Raw genomic sequence first — 23,621 nt, forward strand, 5'->3', positions numbered from 1 at the left:
ACTGGCCCTACAGGAAAATGACATCATTTTCCAAACTATGTGTTTTCACTTGAAACGTGTAAACAGAGGCTCTGAGTGCTGTTGTTGTGTAAATAAACAGCTAAAAACCCAATTAAAGTTGGCCATTTTCACTTTAAGACATTTTTCAAACAAAGACTGCGCTACATTCTGTCATGATGACTAATTTATAGTACTGAATAGGACTCTCGAATGCAGTAGGATTCTTCTAAAATTCAGTTGTACTTACAGAAAATGTGTGTGTGTGCGTGTGCGTGTGTGTGTGTGTGTGTGTGTGTACATGTGTTAACATTCAAAAAGTCCTATAATTACACAGTGATGAAGGAGTAAATGTACCCCGTTGTGCTGATGTGCGCTCAGATAGACACCTGCGTTCTCTTTCACCTCCAGTCTTCTCCAAACAGGAAGCCCGTCGACTGCCTTAGCTGGAGGGATTCCTGGCAGAGTGATTTGGTTGTGATGTCATGTAAATCACATTGCCAGGGATTTCCAACCAGCTACAGCTGAAGTCTCCGACACCCAGCGGCTACCACACAAACTTACCACGGTGCAATGGTTGATATCTTCAATCGCCCTTTATAACCACCTGGGCCTTCGAGGGAGTTGTCCTGTCCTTCTTTGCTACACTAACTCACTGCCAGCAAACTTGTTATCGCCTCCATCACCACTAAATCTCCTTAAAGCTAAAGAATAATACACAGCGTGACTATGAGACTTCAAACAAAACCCGTTCCTGATAGCAATCTGTTTGTTTGAATCAGATGTGACGGAGCCTGGAGTCATATCACGCACTGACACAGCAAGAACTGGTTTGAAGTTTAATCTCACTCTGCTCATGTCCCAGAGTCATTTGAGGCAAAAAATAAAGAAAAAAAAGAAGCTATTTTCAAACTGAAAAACAACTTTAACTTTGCCTAATTACTCTGAACTGTTGAAGTTATGCTGTATTATAGTTGTTATAGTCGTATTAGCATGACTGAAGCTTGTACAATATGAAATATCTTTGTTAAAATGACTTATTCTCAATGAGCTATATATATATATATATATATATATATAGGAGGAATGTCAATAGAGATAGTCGAAAAGTTTGCACTCTTTCTTAAAAATACATTCGCTTATAACAGAATCTGAGCAAACCCAAAGTGGAAGATACATTATGACCCACTATAGTTGAAAATCACAGGAATTTGGATTTATTTAAATCTTGAGTGCTCTATCTTTAACCATTTATGGACCACTTACTTAACAGCTCATCCATCAGGTTTAATGGAACGATAATTAGCTTTTCTCACTATTTTGACATTGGATCCAATCATTTTCAAGCAAGTGAAAAAATGTATATATTTCTTAAAATGAAACGTTAGGTGGTGTATTTCTTGCTGGATTTTGGTGTTATTGGTTCCCAAAATACAATCATTTTAATATTACATACTGACCTATGAAACATGCAAGTTTTCTTCAGGATGTCAAAGCACAGGACCAAATATTTTGTCACTGTATTTACTATTTTTAAGTAATGTAGGAATGATTTCATCAAGGCAAAAGTGTAGAATTGTTTGATTATCAGAATTTTAAAGCAGATGTGCCTTGAATGCTGTTGTTAGTTTGGAAGAAATGCCACCGCGTGAGGGAATATGGTCACTGCGATGATAAATGCAGAGGAGAGTCGGCCTTTCGGGTGACGCTTGTCTGAGGTGGAGGACTTAGCTCGCTCCGTGAACAGTTCAGTTCAGCCTGTGTTCACAGTGGCTAAGTTCCGCTCCTCACAAGCTTTCTCCTGCTCTCAGCCGCCCAACACTGTTACCGCAGCTGTAAGCAGCCATCGAGGGAACAAGCTCTCTGTGAACAACCCGCCACAAGGAACTTAGCAGGGAAATAAACATTGATGGGCTTCCTGCTTCATGGTTCCATGTGTAATAATATTATGCGACTGTAGAACAGTCAATTTTTCTTCTTTCGTCCAGTGTTTCTGTAAGATGAGGCGTTCTGGGGAGAAAAAGAGACGGGTCGGAGTGGCTGCAGGGAGTGGAGGTCTTAGTCATACAGGAAGGAAGCACAGGAAATGTCCCATCGGGAAAACAAGTAGCAACGTAATTGTGAACGCTGAGCTCATTTACTGTCTGGGTGGCCATGAAAGCAAAGCACACCCTGTGTGTATCTATGAGTGTGCTGCACTTTGTCACAGATAAAAATATCGAGAGATTGTAAGATTTATTTTTAGAACATTTCTCATATCTCATATCTCACTCTGTGAAGTTGCTTGTATCTTTTTCAAATCTTTACATGAAAGTCCCCGAAAATAAAGCTTTGTATAGTTGAAATACAATAAAGAGCTGATGTTACCCCAAAAGCAAACTATAATATAGTAAAGCTAATGGTTAACTTGGATTCAGTGTTTCTCAAACTTATTCTAGGTGTAAAAGATTATAGATTGAAAACTCTACCCATTACAAAGCTTAACATTTGAGTTATTAAACGTTACCTTTTGTATTTTGTTGAAAGTTTTGTATGATAATATTAGTCTCAATTAGCTTCTATCTTTTTTTTTTGCATTGGCAACCACAATTTTTAAAAACAGCTTTCAAAAATTCTGAGTGAGTTGTTTACTGATGAGTGTATTGATATCTATCTAGGACACAGATAAAAAGCTTGTTCAAAAATGCTTGCAAACTCTAGTATTTTAAGTTGAGATTCAACAAGCTAAACTAAAATATCCAAAAAGTGAATGTTCCAGGTTCATCTGTAAATCAAAACCTTTTTTAAATAAAAAAAAAAAAAAAAGATTACGGTATAGTGAAATACAAAGGAAATACTCAAAACTTTGTGTAAGTTTACTTTTGTGCCTTCTGTAATCAATGTTACAGTTAGCTATTGTTAAGAGCTTCAAGCATTGATGTGTTGAATGTTCTCATCAACCAGCCAGCTTCTATTGTTTTATTGTAGATTCACTCATCACACCACCTTGTGGCACAAACTGGTATCACAAGACCAGGCAGGCCAAAGCTAACTATGAATGCATGCCAAAGTGCACAGAATGATTTTAACATTATATTTGGTGTAAGATGTTCTTTGCTCCTGTTGCGTCTCTTCTTCCCCTTGCGGTTCAAACAGGGCGGTGCAGCTGCCTGGGCTTAACCTCCTGTGCCTACTGAGCTGATAACAGTTTGATGTTAAACAAGCACTGGCTCAGTTCAGCAGGAACCGGAGTTAGGCCCTCTAGAAACAGCGACCGAACCTTTGTCCACTGGCCTGGATCATCTGTCCCATGAGGATTCAACACGCTGAGTCTTTTTAAAAGCCCCTGCTGCTCCAGATGTACTCAGATTCGAAATGTCCTGTTTTTGGGGGGGTTTTTTGTACACTGTGTCATCAAGGTCATTCGTGCAATCGTCTATTAATCAGGGCAGAGGAAGCACATCAATGTACCCACACACCCTCTGTGGATTGACACCCTGTGGTTCGTGATGGAGGAAATCTGCTTCTGTTGGTTTGGTTTGACTAAAACATCACAGGAGCAGAGTTTTTCCAGTTGTATTCATCTTGACGGTTCCAAGAAACCCCCCCCCCGGGTGTCGATCGTTTCACACACTACATACTACTCCAGTAATCACCTTTTGCTCACTTCTTCTCATGTTGGTTGGAACGCATGACAGACATGACTGCAAAGTATTCATTAAAGTGAAGGATGATCTGTTAAAGCTGCGTTTGCTAAATGTATGTGATGTATTTTGTGTCATGATTTAATGTCAAAGGACTGTCAGCAGCTCCACCCACATTTCAAGTTCAAGAATCTCTATTATTGCCCCGGGCAGGCAATTAGTTTCACAGCCCGTAAAAAAGAAAACACATGAAACCTTAAAAACTGATCAAGACAGGGACAAATGAGTTTTATAGTCCATCGCTGAGGTATTAATTTCCTCGTCTTATTTCCTTAGAGAATTCAACTGAAACCAACCAGGGTGTAAGTTACACTGATTATGTAAGTACGAAAAACAGGTGCGTCATACCTCAAACAAAGTGAAAACACACAAAAATAACTAGGTTTACCACAAGACCTGGGAGACGCTATCACAACAATACAGAAATATACTATAAAGGAAGAAGAAGACATGAAACATACACAGGAAACTATAAGCAAACAATTGTAATAATGTATGATATCAAATGTTAAAGAATTTACAATTTCAATCTCCAATAATGCCACCTTCATGTGGATAGAACACCTATAAGATTATAAAAATGCATGCAAATACATCTAAACCTGTCTCTGTGTATAAGGGGTCACAGCACAGGGACATAACTCAGGAAAAACCTTCCTACAAAATCAATGTATCAATTATTTTCTCACAATTGAAACACTTACCGTGTACAGTGAAATAATAAAGTGTGTGCATTAAACAAAATGTGTCCAAGTCTGTTTTTTGTTAGTCAATGTATTGTTTCTTAATCTCTGTTTTGAAGTGTCTGTTTTACTGCAATGCAGCGTGAAGATTGGAATCCATCCTACAGATGTAAAATCCATCATGCGAAAAGGTTCGCCATCCCGTTAACAGGAGCTTCTGATCATTAGATGACCTTCGCACCACTGATCTATCCAAAGTCACAATAGACACTCTGCAGCAACACCAGTGATTGACAGGGGACAGATTGACTGACAGGTTGAAGCTAATCTACCAGAATGAAATTTGAAAATATACTTTGCATAAAAGGTAACACTTCTGCACAGAGAATCAACCAACACACAAAAACAAGACAATTACCACTCATTTCCACAAATATCTAAGCTGCAGTTCGCCAAATCGATCACACCAAAGTTGATATGTTTACATACAAACATACCAGAATTTGTAGCCATCAAACTGTGTTTATGTTTCGCTAACTGACGTCATCTTTGGAAATCTGCTGCAAGGGTTTCTGGGATATCAAATATGGCGCTGCAGCGGCTCCAGTGAAAATACAGTTTCTCAAATAAAGAGTACTCAAGCCAAGAATAGTTTAAAATATTATCAAAATGATCGTTATTCCAGTGTGAATCGAAATCTCGTGAGTTCAAGTATACAAATGGGATCTTGCCTCGGGAATCTTCAGGCCTTTCCGTTACAAAATTTAAATGCTGGAAGTGTAATGACAATTTTCCATCAGAATGGTATTGACAACATATTAGAGATGTGCACCTCTAATATGTAAAATTTGTCATTTTTCCCGTGTGGATTCCGGTAGAGTAACTTTTAATGTCATGATGGCGAAATTTTCACATTGGGCCTCTGTTTGTGTTAGCCAGGTAGCATTAGCTTTTGTTAGCTGGATACAGCATGCCTCCGATAATCATGTTCCTGAAACATTTATATATGGAGAAGTGGACCATCATCACATTTACCAGAAGCATTAGCATTAGTTATAATACAGCATGGTGCTGGTGTGGAACTGACTAAAACACTTTTACATAGACAAGTGGGTCATAATTATCATCTTATCTACTGGTAGCACTAGCATTAGTTAGCCAAATAAAGCATACTAATAGTATTTAAGTGGGTGAAACATTTATAAATAGACGGGTGGATCATCATAGCATTAGCATAGTTTACCCAGATAATGGTTAACAGATAATGGAGGCAAAAATAAATACAAACAGTTGGGTCAACTTCAGATTTACCAATAGCATTAGTGAACCAAACACAGCATGCTGCTGGTAATAGAGACAGAAATTATATATACAGTAGACGGACAGGTCCATCATATACTACAGATAATTAAGGTAAAAAAATATATATATATAAAAAATATATATATATATATATATATATATATATATATATATATATATTTGTATATCAATTTTTCACTCACTAAAATACTATTAGTGTGCTGTATTTTGTTAAATTCTGAGAATTCTACTAGTAAAAATATTCATGATCTACTTGTCTGTATATATATATATATATATATACCGGTGTATATATAAATATATATATATATATATATATTTATTATCATTATATATACTTGTAAATTAGCATAATTTTGCCAAATACAGCATCCTAGTGATAACTGAGACAGAAATTCTATATAGACACGTCGATTATCATGTGTCCGAGTGACAATAGCGTCAATTTTCATGCTACAGATTATTAAGGTTAAAAAAAACATATATAGACAGGTGGATCTTTGTTATATTTAATGGCGCCGTCAGTTTAGTGCTTGTGAAATTTCGGCTTACCCAGCTGCAAAAGTACTCGAATTACTCTCCTCCTTCCAAAAAAAGTTGGACCTCCATTGTTTCAATTAATATACTCTATAGTATATTCCCTCCACTTTCAGAACTTCATACTGTAATTTACCACTCAGGTGTCCGCTCCATTAACTCCTGCTTTCAAAGGTCGACCTCACTGAGGTCCATTTATCGGAGTGGCATCAAGGCTTCTGTCAGAGTGAGCGCAGGTCGGCTTGGGCTCACACTGTAACGCAGTCCTGCATTTGACGTGTGCTGCGGAGGACGAGGCAGTCTGAGCGAGAGCAGAAAACCACTCAGTCGCTTCTCACCAGCTGAAAAGAGCCGATACGTGACACTGGATGAAAGCTTCAGTCTGAGAAATCCAGACGATTGTCGTCATCATGGAAAAAAACTGAATCTTCGCCTCAGAGAATGGTGTGATTTTATCCTTTGTTCAGATTACCTGGTGGCTTTTAACACGTAAGAGGTGGATTAAATGATGGCAATTTAAGGATTTATTATATTCAGGCTTGTTCGCTCACTGCACAATGAACAAAGTGAACATTAAAAAAGATGTAAAATAATCTGGATACATTTGAGTAAAGTGTAGTTGTATTCAGCTTATTCAATTAAGAACCGTTTAAAACAGGACCGACACATTTAAAATAATACATTCTCCTTTTATTGATTGTATTACTCTGTAGTTTTCATTACAAGCAGCAACACCCACTAGTGGCCCAACAATGAATGAAAATGACATTGTTTCTCATCCTTTCTTCCGTTTCAGTGTAAACGGACATTATTTTCAAAATGCTGCTGTGGAAACGTGAAAGTTTTGTCAAATTAGAATGCTAAAACGATGCATCTTCATTTGAAACGTTGTCGCGAAACAGTAAACGAAGCCATACAAACACACACACACACACACACACACACACACACACACACACACACACACACACACACACACACACACACACACACACACACACAACATGCACAAAAACACACACAAGGTTCTGCTGTTCAACAGATGAGACCTTTTCAGACTGTGTTCCTCTTTCAAAAGATTCTCCACCTACAGTATCATGTCTCCTCACAGTTCGCCTCTCTGTTCACACGTCTGCTGCCTCAGTTTGGAGAGCACGAACTACATTCACAGCAATGTGGAAGATTTTGTCAAGGTGATATAACTTTGTGTGCTGCTTGGATATAATATTGTATTAATAATGTCCTTTTGAACTTTGTAGATTCTATGGTTGATGATAAAAATAAAATGGTCTCTATGCTGTTTGTTGATAAAGTGGATTATTATGTAAGGGCTGCTTTAGACTGTGACAGTCCTGCTTCCTGCTCTTTATTCCTGAAAAGAAAAAGATCCGAGACATTTTAACCACCTCTTCCTCCCGTCTGCCAGTCTCATTGGTGCAGGAGTGAGTCACGTACCTGATGTCTGTCATCAGAGGCTCCACATTAGCACGAACTCTTATGCAAGGCTTACTTAACGCTTCCTATTTCACGGTCTCTCACAACGTCGCACAAAGAAGGCCCGCATCCTCGCTCCCACTTTGTAATGTCAAAGCCTCAGTGTACCGCCACTGTCTTTCAAATCTTTGTGCAAAAGCACAACAAAAAACAGTTTCTGCTTTGAAAGAGGCCTCAGCAAAACCTGCTCAGGTGTTTCCAGTAAGTGTGTGTGTGTGTGTGTGTGCAAATCTGGCTTCAATAAATCAAAATAAACTATGTCAAGATGGCTTGTAACTGATTTAAAACCAGAGCCCAAGGGCTCAGGTTTCTTTACCCTCACACATATTTCCATGCATGATAAATGACAGTGGTGCCTTTCAGAAAGTATATCACAAATATCTAAAGCGCGAGCCAAATCTAACTTTAGGGGCTTTATGATTAGCAAATACCTATTCGAGCTAACTGTATACAGATTAGTTTTAGTACACTGCCAGTATAAATCAAACTTGTTAGTTTTTTTCTATGAATTAGCCGTAGAATATCATCTCATCTGCGTTCTAGTCTTAGGTTTAAGTAAATTAAACATTAAACAATCCCAACGTTTTATTGCGCAAAGTCATTCAACATCCAACATTAACCCAATAGAAGTCTACCAAAGAAAGCTACAGTTACTGCAGTTACTTTTACGTCTTCTCTGACACGCAGTATTCTGACTGGCTACTTTCTTAGATACGCCATGGTAGTACTGGTTGGGATCCCATTATACCTTCACAACTTTCTTAATTCTTGTTGTCACAGATTCGGTAAGGTGCCAGAAATGGTCCAAATTGACATGATAACGTCACTCATTTTCTACAGATTTATTTGCTTTTTTGATGGAGATGGAAGAACACCGTCAGAACATGTCAACGGTATGTTGGAAAAAAACTACTTACCTGAAAAGAAGATAAGACAAAATATTAATGATCAAACTTGTCTGTCGTTTAGATTGGTTTCATTTAATTTAAGTTTGAGTTTAAGCTCGCTTTATGTGATTTGGACTGGGTTTAAAGGGATTTTTTGTCTTATTTGACAGGGTTTGGGCAGCTTTTCTTAAGCTTTGGACAGAGTTTAAACTTATTTTCTGCAGTTTGGGGCTGAGTGAGCTGGGTTTAAATTGGTTTATGTAGTTTGAACTGGGTTTAAACGGGTTCTATGCAGTTTGGACAGGGATTAGTCCAGTTTCTGCAGGATTTGACTGGACTTGGACTAGATTCAATAGTTTGGACTGGTTCCTCTACTTTTGGATGACATTTGAACTAAAGTTTTGGGCTGGGTTTATAGTATTAACAAGTGAAATATCAAGATACTATGGCACCAACTTTGTTATCTGAACCCACTTTCCCTAGCTCATTAAAAAAGAAATATTTGCACATTCTCATAAACCATTTCGTTTTTCTTTAAATTTGAAGTAACAAGAAAAGTTCCATCCATATCGACAAACACAACTCTTTTGGATTTTATATCGCACAAGGGAAGAAATGTGCTGCAGAATCTTTGCCACACAAAAGACGTGCTTCATACAAGAATTTATATACATATTTCATCAGTAAATAAATCAAAATATTGCATTGCTCAAGCTGATAGAAAATGAGCTAATTCACTGCAAGAAATTCCAAGCGATTAGTGGACGGCGCTGACGGCTCTGTCGCACAGGCTGCTGACAACATCAATTTACAGGCAGACGGACACTGTGACTTCAGTCAGAGCTGCAAAATAGAAGCAGGCTTACTGATGACTCACTGGCACAAATATACAGACACTGATTCAAGCAGAAGAAAGGTTACTTCTTCTATATGGCAAATATCAGCAACAGTGCAATTTAAAGTGCTTGGTATTAGCTAACGAAAACGTATAAGTACAGAGACAATCAAAGTTATACAAACAGGGATTTATCTATATTTAATCAAAGTAATGTAAATGCGTTTTTTTCTGTATCTCTTGGTCTCCATTCATGTCTCACTTTTTATAGACTTACCTGTTGAAATAATGACATTTATTTAGGGCTTTTCATTAGACTTCTGATGTCGACAACTGTGCGTATTTTAAATGTATGACTGACATTAACCTTCTTAATAACCATAGATGGATGGATGGATGGATGGATGGATGGATGGAAACTCACAGTTACAGTCATGACAGCAATAGAGAATGAATACGAAATTAAAATGTCATAAAAATAAGAGCGGCAGCACAGAGGCAACATAAAGATGTTACGGTTATTATCTTGTCAAATGTCTCCCACTGCAGCTCCTTCTTTTGTTACTGTGTATACTGTGCAGAGGATGTTTAGCATTGTCCAAAATAGCTTTTAACATGACCCTTGTGCAATCATCTGCCACAGTTCCAACAGACGCTGTTCCAATCACCGAGCCAGCTTCTTGGACGAGCTTCCCCAGATGCTTATTGTTTATTACCGAGTTGGTACTGAAGATTTGAATAGCTTTGTGGAAATGTAAATTCTTTGCTGCATATTTTGCAGACAGCTGTGCTTTCATCCATGTATTCATCCCGCAGTGTTGAAACTGAAACTTTTCCACCCACTGTCATCATCGCATCGCATCGTTAGATTGCTACTAAACACATCGGACATTACAGAATCACTACAGTGCAAGAGTGTCGTCGGTATATAAAGGAACTTTCTCATGTGCACGAATAAACATTACATTATTTTTAAATGCATTATTTCTTCTTTAATAATTCATTTTTAGTTGTCATGTAAAGTTCACAACCTGCTTTTAACATCACGCTATACGTGAAATGCACACAATTTGAAAAAGCAGCAAATAATGGAAATGCGGAACCAACAAACCTATCAATAAAAGGTAAAAGGAAAACGGAAAAAGTCAAGATATTTATGGTGAAACGTGGCAAGCGGAAGTAAAAAGTTTGTCGGCGACAGTGTTAAGTCACTGCAGTGTCCAGTCTACCCTAGCCCTAAGTCTATACACCATCTGGTGGCATAACATGGTATTACAAGACTGTCTAGGGATATTTAGTTAGTTTCTACCGCCTGTCGACATCCCAACTGCATGTTCGAGTGTTGAATGCAGTTTCTTCGAAATTTGTTCATCTTTTTCTATTTTATTGAACACCAACATATTAAATATTGTCACTTTCAGTCGAAGGTATTTTGTCTATATTACGTCCCACGCATGCAAATACAATTAGAGCAAAAATCACTGACAAAGTTTTAGAAATGTTCACTTGATCTATCACACAATATAACCTCAGAGATAAAAAAAAAAAAAAAAAAAGGGAATGACATAATTTGGTGACGTTGATCTCTTTTTACTGAGTGATCTGAACACTTGAGAGAATATATTTCTGACTTTCTCCATGAGCCTGATAAAAGAGTGTGTGTACTTTAAACAGAATAAATTTGCTGCTTTTGAAAAGCTATTTAAAGTTTCATCAGCCTTCCTTTAAAGTGAGATTAACATAAACTTCTAAGAAAGATCATTTCTAACCGTTTTTGCTCGTCGACTTTACTCAAAAACACGTGCCAGCGTTTGAGATCCACAAATAGGAGCTGCTATCTACTTCCATGTATGACTGCTCTGTTGAGAACATACAGTTGATTTGCATGTATCGTGTGGGATGATACAAATGCACCTCTTCAATGATGTGCCCCATTACGAGATGGGCTGGCAGGCCAAAAACGGCGGCGCTTGAGTTCCTACCGTGTAGCAAAAAACAGGCTGTTCACAAATGCAGTCTGCCTGTGGTTCATCAACATACTTTCAGTATTTCTCTGCTCCAGTTCGCTCGGGGATGTCCATACCAGGAGGAAGCAAATCTATAGTTACAAAAAAGTCACCCACCTTTGTCTTGTTATTTTGAATGAGTGATGCTGTGGCCTGCGACCCGTATCACGACAACGTTTCAAGTGAAAATGCATCATTTGTGCGTTTCTGTTTTAGAAAAGTTTCACGTTTTCTAAGTTTTTCTGCGTTTTCACGCCTGTAGGTGAGACCCGTTTTGAAAATCATTGCAGAATGCAAATAAAACAAAAATTAAATAACAAGATGTTCATTTACAAGTAGTTTTCTGAAAGCTTCATGGAGCGGCTGCAGCGGGGCTGAGGAGCCACATGTTTTAGGTCCTACTAATCCATTTGCACTGGATAGTGAAAGTCTGTCAATTTATCATCCGGTCTGCCTTCAGTCCAGTCCGTCATGTTTGACAGCACCACGGTTAAAATACTTTTGCCATCTTCAACATCGCCCTCATTTTCTCTTCATGACACTATAGTGACTCTCCACACCATCTTGTGGTACAAAGTGGTATTACAAGGCTAGACAGGTAGTTACTTGCTTGGCTAAGTCCACTAGTTACACCAACATCAATCACATGATCCGAAGACCAACAATGACAATATCGGAAGGAATTTAATACCATGACTTCTGTTAAAGCCATCAGAAATATAAAATTAGCTACTGCGGCCTAATTCTACATAGGTTTACTGTTTGATAGTGTTTCATGTTAAAAAAAAGATTCATTTTAAATAGTTTTTTGTGTAACATGTTGATCCCATTAATAGACCATCAACCCACCTGTTACATGATTAACTTTACGATGTTTGTGCAAGTCAAACAATTGATATTTCTTAGTGGTGTCGCAACAATTTGTCCTCTGCTTTGAATGCAGGAGCAGTTCGCAGCCACTGTTTGGCACCTGAGGAGCATTTGTGGGAAAAGGAGCTATACTTGATTAGATTAGATCCTTTACTACCACTGCATCATGTACAATTAGACACGGTGTTGTTGATTAATGTGATGGCTGTCAATGCTCCCTCTGATATATCCTGTGGTTTAATGCTCATACCAGCTAAGGCACGGTTTCAAACTCAACTAATCTCAACTAATGCAAAACCATATTTGTTAATCATCGCTTCAATCTAGTTTTGGCTGTGCTTTACATTCCTCATATGTTCCCACCATCAAGCACAATGACACAGTAACATGGGCACACTGCAGCTGCAATGTATGACTAATGACTCTTCTAGGCTTGCGTTTCCTGCCAATTGATGAATGTAAGCGATGTAATCTTCTTTAATTAAGCATGACCAAACATCTTCTTTTGCCCGGTCGTGTCCACTTTTCAGACTCTGTCCAGCGATCCTGTTTTTTGTTTCGTTTTTAATGAATACATGAAAACGCCTTGTTTACATTAAATTTAAAAGAACTATTAAATATGTATTTAGATTGACTGGCACATTGTATAGTGTACTGTAAAGTATGATGTTGCAGTATGCTAAGGCTAATACTCTTAAGTTACGTTGTTTTCCAGGGAAAATGCGTACATTTTGTTTTTTGTATTGGGTGTCCATTTACATGACAACGGTGCTGGAAGCCACTGAAAACACAACTTTTTTGGGAAACGGCCATAAAGGTGAAACTTTTTGAAAACGCTCTGACTCTGTCTCTATGGAAACATTTAAAAATGCAACTTTATGAAACGCTGCTCCTTCACTTGTGCGCCACAGTGCGCCGCAGTGACCAGTTCTTCTGCACATGCTCCAGTAGATAGATTAACCCTAACAACAATGTTTGATTCCACAGTGTTGTGAGTCAGGCTCAAAATGAGAGCTTTTACTTTGGAATTTTATTGTATCTTCTTTACTGAAGAAGTTTTATTTCTATCACTATTTAATTTCAGGGAACTTTTGTATCATTGATAGTGAAGAAGAGATTATTTGGGGAATATTTATGTGCATGTTTATCAACCTCTACGAAGATTCCCTGCATTTGTGTATTTGGTTATAGAAAGACATGGTTTTCTTATAAAACTGAATTTTCTGTTCGTACAGTGGCGGTATAATATGATAATATTAAAATTATGAGACATGATGAAGAATCAAGATAAAATCGCTATACGATCCTTTAAGTAGTTTGTGATCTTTTCATCACTATCTGTCTCTTTAACTGCTAAACTAGAAAGCAGGTAAGTTTCTGTATCTGACATTTGGATCTGGGTTGTGTACGGCATATTTTTTCACCAGTGAGAGCTGAAAGCAAAACTACAGTGAGTATGCTGATAAGAGCTTTGGCAAAATAAAACCAACTGTTAGATTTCCATCCTGATAAATAAATATGCAAATGCTACAAACAGCTGTTCCAACATGAAGTACCTACTTTCCTTCCTCCCATTTGTTACCTTCCCCACATTTCCAGTTTTATGGAAATACACAATAATCCCTCCTCTTAATCTGTATTGCCACAGATATCAAAATCCAAACCCCAAATCTGTGTTGTTTGGGATCAAATTTCATGCAGAACTGCGGTGTGTTTGTGATGGATCAACCTCACATGGTCATTAAAGCCAGACACAAAGCCAGAGAGCCAGAAAGAGAGCAGAATAAATAAACACTCCAGGATAAATATGATAATTAGAAACTTGTAATAAATCTGTGCAACGGCTTAATCGGTTGGATTGTAAAAACACCAAATACAAATGACTTCATCACCTAAGTCGGAGCAACCAGCGTGACACTTCCCCACAGGATGCGGCCCTTATCTGTCTGCAGGGACTGTGACTGATTACCGGCCTGCGCCGCAGATCCACCGCAGAACCGGAGAGGCCGGCGTACTGATGTCATTTGTTTTGATCTCATCTGCATGTGCAGGCTTCAGACCATGAAAGGCGAGATTTCAGTATATCGCTGCGCCTCCGATCCCATCCGTCCACGTCCGTCTACGTCTGGTTTGACGACTCACAAACCCTCCGCGTCGGCAGGTCACATGTGGAGCGCACAAAACGGGCGCAACCTTGGCGTCATTCACGAAATGCTAATGATTTTTCTCCTCCGAACTGTATGTCACTTTAATTGTGCTCAAAGTGAGTAAAATATGTGTTCAACTTTAATAATTCAGATGAATTCTTCTCCAAATGTTGGTAACGACCCATGCAATCCAAAGACTTCAAACCGCAAGTGCCCTTAAATGATGCGTAATAATGTGAACTGACACAGAGAAAAAGTGTTGAAAACAGAGCGAAAGAGAGATGCAAAAACACACTGAAAGTCAGGCCAGTATTTGAAATAAATGACAATGAGAAAACAAATCATGCACCCCGCAAGTGAAAATGAACCCTGTCTGCCTCAGTCCTCTCTGATGGGCTATTGAGAAGTGTCTCATTTCCAAGGTGTTGCATAACAAACGAGATTTCGATGGAAAGTCTTCTCTGTGAGATCACCTTTGTATGAAATAAGTTTGTAGGAAAACATAAAACATAGAGGGGTTGTCCTAATTTACATATTGACATTGATTTTCCAAGAGTTAAGGTTGTTTATCTATCAGTCGGTCTATCGTCGTCGTGGCCATGATACCATCAGGCTTGCAGGGCAGCAACAAAGGGATCGCCACTCTGTTCTTGTGTATCCCCCCCTGGCTTGGCCTGGGAGCGTCTCGGGGTGCCCCCAGAAGAGCCGGAGGAAGTGGCGGTGGACAGGGATGCCTGGGCTTCTTTGCTCTCTATACTGCCACCGCGACCCCAAACGGACTAAGTGGCAAAGAAGATGGATGGACGGATGGATTTTTATAACTTATTTTCAAACCCTGGGGACTTGTATTGTGTGCAGGTTATTTTTACTTACAGTTTCAATAAATGTCAAATACTTTTATCGAAGAGCAAGGAACAAGCAGCGTCATAATTTGACATTCAGCTGAATTCCTTGTTGCTGGGTGGTAAAAAGGTGTTTTCTCTGCTTTTTGCAGGTGCCCTTGTCCTTTTGGCAAACGTCTCTTGAGGGTTGAAGAGTTTATTGTGGATCAGCATCTCCAAGTCTGTCCAATGTTCTCGGACAGAAAAAGGTGCTGTTCCCTCGTCGGGTAAGGAACGAGCGCCTTCGCCAACCTGGAGGAGTTCAAGTATCTTGTTATTCTTGAGTGACAGAAAGATGTGCCTTGACAAGTTCTCTGTTCACTAGCCCATCCACATTCCCACTATCGTCTATCGTCACGAACTCTGGGTCAAGAGTGAAAGGATGATATTAAGGAAAATACCTGGCGGAAATTGGAGGAGATTTTTTATCCACAGGGTGGCGGTCCCGATGCTCAACCATCGGGGAAAGCTTAAAAAAGTCAAGTCAATACGCCTCCTCCAGCCTTGGTTTGGGGATCTGATGAGGATGACCCCTGGTCACCCTCCATTGGTCCATTGCGAGAAAGCCCCGAGGAGAGAGAACATCTCTCATTTGTTTCAGGGTACAGGAGGTCTGAGCTTCTTTATTTTCCATGTTGGCGATTTGACCCGAGTAGACTGAGCTGGAAAGAAGACGTATTGACAACACAGTTTCCTGGGGTGTTGGTCACTCAGAACAAAGTGTGATTGATGACTTCCTTAATGGATCAATTGATTAGGGCTTTGGGACATTTTCTGTGTGGAGTTTTTATCTTCTCTCTGTACCCGCGTGTTTTTTTTCTGTCGGTACTTTGGGTTAATTGTTGATTCCAAATGTCCTGTAGTTGCACAATTGTCCGTCGCTCAGTATTTGTCCTCTCTTCACCTTCACGTCCTTCTATGTCAGGGGTGTCAAACTCAGATCCTCGTGGGCCGCAGCCCTGCACGTTTTCAATGTCTCCCTCCCCTGAATGTCCTGATGGTTCATCATCACATTCAGCACAAAGCCAGATAACGAGCTGCTCATTGCAATCAGCTGTGTTGAAGCTGGGAGACTTGCAAAACCTGCAGGGCTGCGGCCCTCGAGGCCTGGAGTTCGACACGTGTGTTCTATGTGATGCTTGTTTGACAGAATCGAATCACCAGTGTCAGATACGATTCTGTTTTCTGCTTCGCATTCCGAATACAAGGGTAAAACCCTGCTGTTTCCTAATAGTCTTATTAAGTTTACACATGCCGTTAAGGCTCGGCCAAAAAAAAAAAAAAAAAAGCAATCAAGCAGCTTCTCCTCAAGTCCTCCCTCCCACACAAAGAGCAGCGTAATCTGACATGCGTCACGGTGAGTCACCATCATTGTTACAATATTTCCTTGAAAGTCCAACTTAAAGCTCCCTGAAATGTCTCCTCCAAGTCACTTAAGCATCCATCCAATCAACAGTGTGGATATTGCTTGTGCGCAAAGAGCTACGTCTTTCTGTCACAGTTCCTCTGAGAAAAATCCAATGTGGCATTTTCCTGGCTTCTGTGAGTGGAAAGTTCTTAAAGCGATTGGGAACCTTTGCAGTTTTTTTTTTGTTTGTTTTTGATGGTATTTCATTATAATTCAGGCTGACATATTTGGCAGTTCAAGAAACACTGACTGTTCCCAAATAAAGGTTTTCTGGTTAACTTGTTGTTGTTAACGTGTATTTCAATCAGACACGAATATGTAATGATGAAACCAGAAAGGGTTGACTCTATAGTAGTTGAAGGATTGCCTTAAGTATTTTAGTCTAGGGAATATTATAATCATCTCGGATCCTCATACTTTATATTAAATGTCTCCAGTTGTAAAAAAAAAAAAAAAACAATTCCACATAATCACTATAGCAGCCATCTAGACAATGTTCTTGCAGAAATCCAGGCCGTTCAGTCTATGAGAAGTTCTTGCTGTTTTATAAGCGTCCAGCCTCCTATTCAAGAGCTCCCTCTGCTGATTCACCATCAGAAAATATGATAACAGCTCATGTTCACCAAAGCACCCCCAGAACCTTCATCCGTTTCTCTGTAGAGATTTAGGTGTTTTTGCAACCTGCTTCATTTCCCTCAGAGAAACGTGTTAAAATCGGTCTAGTTTGGACATTTCTGCAACTATTGATTGAGTGTTTTCACAGTTATATACTGAGTATGACTGTGAATTTAGACGGATGGCACCAGTATTTGGGCGTCTGCCTGAGAAAAGTACATCTGCCCTTCTTTCTTGTTGGCACACCAGTTCTTTTGTGTTTCATGTGGGCTGCAGGGTGACTCACAGGAGAGTGAGTAATCATTCAATCATTCATGGAAAATACCAGACACTCACACACACACACACACACACACACACACACACACACACACACACACACACACACACACACACACACACACACGGACAGACGCACGTACGCACGCACACACACACAAAATACACAGTCTCTCTCTCTCACACAGACCCTCATTAAGACACACACACATGCAAACGTGCGCGCACACACACACACACACTCACAGACAGACAGACAGACACACATAGAGATACAAACAGACATGCACAGATACAAAAACACATACACACAAAGATACACACTCACTCACTCACGCACGCAAACACACACACACACACATAAACACACACAGACACGCACAGACACATACGCAGACAGGAGTTGGTCACATTATCTTTTGGCTTTTCACTCCCTTCTCCTCTACACTTTCACACAAAGGGCACACCCACTTCAATACTGATCCTATAATTACCTGCTTTGTTCGTTTAGCTTTGTAATTTGAGGTCATTCTTGCTCATTATGAAAATAAAGTGCGGAGGCACTGAACACAGAGGGCATGTGTTTTCGAAAACACGCGAACGTCCCCTTTGTAAATGCTGGAAGGAAATCCACCATGTCTGAATTAAACGCTGTAATTCTCCTTTTCTTTTTCAACCTTACACACAACTTTTAAAAGGCTCCCTGAGAAGACATCCATTGCAAAGGTACAGTATCCACAATCGGAAATCTGAGGACTTGTGTACATTGTGTGGAAATCTGACTTCAGTCCGGCTCTCAGTTTACAGTTTAGTATTTCAGAAAGCAGTTGTCAACAGCTTGAAATGTGTTGGCATCTGTCAAGGACTGTCTAAGACTGTACGTGCTTGAGTGGCTCACTGCAGCGCTATATTGTGGTGCCAATTGGTATGACAAGGCCGGTCAGGCGTCAAACGGACGTTTCTTCACATTCTGTTATTACAGGTGAGTTCCACACACTTCAAAGCCTAAAAAGTATACTCTATTTAAATCAAAAGTTTGGAATACGTGTCTTTCTAAGGTTTCAGTTGTTTGATTATGTGGTTACCTGGTGGGGAGGATACTCTGGTTGAGTCTGAGAGGAGTTTGCATGTTTTCTGTGTGCATGTGGGACCTTTTTTTTTTCTTCTTCAGGCTTTACATGAGTACACATGATCCAAATGTCTATATTTTCACAAAAAACCAAACAATTACGACTGAAAATGACAGTAACTGTAAGTAACTGATCTGGAAACCCTTTTTTGACCTTTAACTCTATTAATATTTGAATTTTCATTTCATATTACAAAAACAAAATCACTATTGTTACCATGGTCTGTACTCCTATGTATTTTTTAAATTGTTGTTCTCTTCATTTGTTTTTTGTCTGTTTGTCTTTTTTGTTCAGTTGGGGGATCTATATGTTTGTAAAAAGTTTAAAAATTGAAATAAAAAGATAATTGGAGAAAAGAAAACTGACAACAACTATGTGGATCGCACATTTGTGTATTAACATCCAATCCAATATGCTCACATTTGCACCTACAGACAATTTATTGTCACCAAAGCCTCAGAGATCATCTAAGCTCCACACAGAAAGGCTCATTGGAGAAAGGAAGGCATCAATAGATTCAATGTCTGAACATCCGACTGTTCTTTCACCTCAATCATTCTTAACAACCTGCAGCAAAAATACAAATAAATATTTATAAGAAAACAAGTTGGTTTTGTGCCTCCAGAGTAGAATGGGATATTTTATTAACAACAATGAACAACAACAGCATTTGGTAAATAATGAGCAGTGTGGCGAAGGTCTCTTCATTAGGCTACACACTTGATCAGATTTCCCTCACGTGATGATGGACATCTCCTCCCGCTCTCGACTCTCCGACACGGTGGTCAAAACGTTCCTCAGGTACCTGCAGAAAGCGCGCCTCACGTCCTCGGGCTCCTTCTCCAGGTTGGAGTGGATAAGCGACAGTCTGCTCAGATGTGACGCTGGGGGAGGAACAGCAGAGATGTTAGTGAACAACTTCTTCATCGACTCCTCCGGCTGCTCCGATCGGTGCCGGCTGTACCCAGAGGCGGCCGCCCCTCCTCCTCCTCGCTGCCGGGCTTGTGGTGGGCTACCAACAGACACTGGCCGTCCTGCAGACCCCGAGAGGACACGAACATCGAGTGCCACCACTCGATCTCCTTCAGGTGACTGGGGACGTCGGGGTTGAAGACGATCACCACGCCGATGGAGTCCTCCATCAGTGCGGGCCAACAAACCTCAAACCTGCAGGAAGAAGACATTCTGATAGTGTATGTTTTGTGTTTGGGATACCAGTGTACTTACAGGGGTGTCAAACACATTTTAGTTTTAATAACAGAGACAATATTTTTTTAGGAGCATCTCTATAATGGATCAGTCTCATGTCTGGTCAGTAAAACAAGAAGCAGCCGCCAGGACATCAAAACGTAAAAATTAGGAAAGTAACTAACTTTCCTGATAACTGAATAAATAGATAAATTATATGGAAAAATCCAAGACTCTGTGAGCCTCGTTTAGCACAGGGTAGACAGTAAAGTGACTTACCAACATCACACAACATACAAATGTATAATGACATGTCTTTCCTGAACAGAAATTGTTGCAGTCATGCAGTTTTGTAATATTATTTTATACCACAAGATGGTGTAGTGACTCATTCTACAGTCTGGTTACTAATATTTTACATTTCTGGCTGTATAATTGTCAAAAAAGAAGTATAATGAGGAAAAATCTCTGCCTTTTTAGATTAGATAACTTTAAATATTTGTAAATCCACCAATTATGCAGGAGCCTGCTAAAAAATGTGGCTTTTTTCCCCCTAATAAAATCTTGTCTTTCTTTTGAATCCAGAAAGAAAGTGGTTTCTGCCACATTCACGTCTGTGCTGGATTACGGTGACGTTTTGTATATGCATGCCTCCTCTCATAGTTTACAGTCACTGGATACGTCTATCATCGGGCTATGAGGTTCATCACCAATTTGAAATGTCTGACACATCATTGTTTGCTGTATACCCGTACTGGATAGTCTTCTTTATATACTATATCTATATTTATAAGTGTATTTTAGGTCTGCTCCCATCCTACCGTCAGACCTACATCAGTCACAGAAACACTGACTCTTAGCCTCTTCGCTCGCTGGGTCTGGGAAACTGGGGAAATAAAAGGCGTTCAGGTTTGCGAACCCCCATCTGCTTTGTACGAATTCCAAAAAAAAGCGAAACTCAAAAACCTGGTTTCACTGGACTCTTTTAAAAAGTTGCTTAGTGACTTGGAGACAGACACACCTGTTTGCAGTTGTTTTGAATAATACTTCATTTTAATTTATGGGCAATTTCTTTTTAGCAAATGTGTATGTTTATCAATGTATTGACATTTTTTTAATAAATGTTTTATGTGTTTTATGTTTTGTCTGAAACTTTAATGTACTGCTGCCAGTCTTGGCCAGGACACTCTTGGAAAAAAGACTTTTGAGGCGAAATTATTTTATTTTATTTTTTTAAATAATACTGTGTGTCTCTGACTAATAAACGTCTGTGACTGTGGATGTCTAATTACAGACGTCCTATGGAGCCATTGTAATGACTAGTATATGTGGTTAATATCATTGATCCAGAGGTCATGGTTATAAGAAGTAAGGGCCTGTTTTCGCAACAATAATTAGAAGTGAAAAATCAGAACTTTCATTGTTCCCACGGTGGAACTTTTCGGAAAAAAAAAAACTTTGTGGAGATGAATGAAAACAGCTAATTCTGAAAAAGCTCGGGGCTGTGGCTGAAATGCTTCTACTCCACATGCACACAGCGGCCATTGTAAATTGTTCTTCTGCACATATGCAAGCAGATGGACATTAATCACAATGGCAGCCTCCAGATTCCCAGTCCATATTATCTCCATATTCTCCTGGGACTTGGTAGTTGTATTGTTGAGCGTCTTCCATAATAACAACCCACTGTGTAGGGTAGTCTGTTCATATGAATGTCTGTGTTGTCGCCATTGTTAATGTTTAAAGGGTAATGTTCTCTGCACGTGTGTGGTTTCATTACAAAAACAAACAACAGCACCCACTGGTGGCCCAACATGAATACTACATTGTTTTTAGTGTTTCTGGCATTGCCATGTAAACAGACGCCGTTTTCACTTGAAACACTATTGTGTTAAATGGAGCCTAAAAGTGCGTGATAGAAGTAAAAGGGTTAAGTTACCTGTGCGTGTGTTTATAGTTGACTTACTTGAAATCCCCTGAGCAGTCCCAAAGTTCAACCTCGCATGTCTTATCCCCACTGCCCTCAGGCTGGGATTCAAATTCTACTATCCTGGAAACAGTAGAAAACAGCTGCATTTAGCTTTTTAAGGAATTCAACTGATCACATATCATAAGAATCGATAAACAACAGATCACAGATTTAAAATAATCTAATATTCTTAGTATTTTGTCATTATTTCCATGGACTTGGTCCTTTAACTGGTTATGTGAGTGAAGTGTTGTTCCATGCGATTGATGCAGGGTGTTTACCTGACTCCTTGAGTCGGTCTGTATTCTCCTCCCAGGTTTTCAGACATGTCAGAGAGAAAGTTGGCGAGAACTGTTTTCCCACTCTGGAAGACAAACAGGCAAGTGTTTCCGTAAAAACCTTTATTACGTGTGCTACTGCAACTACTATGCACACGTTACACTTTTGATGGGGTTATTTTATTATTTGAATTTCTGATGCTTTCTTTCATGTTTGCCTCCACCAATGAAAGTTGGGGTGGAAGATTATGTTTTTGTCTGGGTGTATTTATTCATTGGTTTGTATGTATGTATGTATGTATGTATGTATGTATGTATGTATGTATGTATGTATGTATGTTACGCATTTTGCGAAAACTATTAACTCAAATTGCATGAAATCTTCAGGGATGATTTATCATCATCCAAGGACCAATCGATTATAGTTTGGGAAATTAACAGCTAATTGTTTCCAAATAAATCCCCAAAAGCTGCAGAAAAATGTCCCATACAAATTGGATGGCAGAGATCAAATGAGATCAAAGATTTGAGACACACATTTGGTAGATTTCTAGTTTTCAGGAAAGAAAACATAGTGACATGACTGCAGTTGCAGCTGATACTTTATTTAGAGAAGGACTTATTTCACTAAAACCACTGAACCTATTTGAGCTTCTTCAGTATTATTTTGGGGAGGGAAATAAACTACAATACAAGAGATAGTCTGGTATTAAGACTTTTAGAGAGAAGTACGCCTCTCAGTGCTATGTCATGATAATAGAACCACAAATTATATTTACTATCGTCTATGTTATTATAAGTAATATGCATTCTTTTTTCTTCTTCTCTGGGTCCAAGTTCATTTGCTTCACTAGATGCAGTGATGTGTTCACTGCCAATGGTTGTCAGAAGGTGCATGCAGTGGTTTCCACAACATGTACTTTTGATGCATTGTTGCCTGATGTCTTATGATCACAACAATTAGGCACCTAATTTCATTTCTGCAAAGCTTTTATAGCTTCATGTTATTGTTGGACTGTGCACGCACACTTTTTTTTATATCTTTCACGATTCTATTGACATTTCTTTAACAGGACACCCAACAGTCACTTACCTCAATGGGACCAACGAGGAGGATTTTTGCTTTAAACATGTCTAGTTCCTCAACTAGCGTCGATTCAAAAAGCTCTGCATATGCTCAGTTATACCGCTAAAGCATCCAGTTCGTCTCGGTGTTCAATAATCCCACCTAACTGCAAGAAAAGTCTTTTAAAAACACGTTTATGTGCTCACACTCTCCGTGCCTGGCTTCAGGGATAAACTTCCGTTTTATTTCCATGGTAACAGTCAGTCTCTTTGTGTCTTCGCACTCATTGGCTGTTCGTAAGACCAATCAAATTTAGTTCCGCCTTTTTATATTTATCAAACCAAT

General features: G+C 39.2%; 1 protein-coding gene and 1 long non-coding RNA gene across 2 annotated transcripts; one reads left to right on the forward strand and one right to left on the reverse strand.

The window, feature by feature from the left end:
- Positions 1-18,183: 18,183 nt before the first annotated feature.
- LOC308117291 lies at positions 18,184-21,099 on the forward strand. Its single transcript, XR_013935832.1, has 3 exons — positions 18,184-18,371; positions 18,446-18,627; positions 19,577-21,099. It is a non-coding gene; the product is annotated as an uncharacterized lncRNA (long non-coding RNA).
- Positions 19,153-23,538, reverse strand: ift22 (intraflagellar transport 22 homolog (Chlamydomonas)). The gene is made up of 5 exons (XM_080476049.1): positions 23,304-23,538; positions 22,214-22,296; positions 21,930-22,013; positions 19,740-19,942; positions 19,153-19,659 (listed from the first exon to the last, which is right to left on the reverse strand). The coding sequence occupies exons 1-5, from the start codon at positions 23,340-23,342 to the stop codon at positions 19,511-19,513; spliced, it is 558 nt and encodes a 185-aa protein (XP_080332175.1). The 5' UTR covers positions 23,343-23,538; the 3' UTR covers positions 19,153-19,510.
- Positions 23,539-23,621: the final 83 nt, after the last annotated feature.

Source organism: Lipophrys pholis (genome assembly GCF_963383615.2).
Source record: "Lipophrys pholis genome assembly, chromosome: 1".
Taxonomy (NCBI): Eukaryota; Metazoa; Chordata; class Actinopteri; order Blenniiformes; family Blenniidae; genus Lipophrys; species Lipophrys pholis.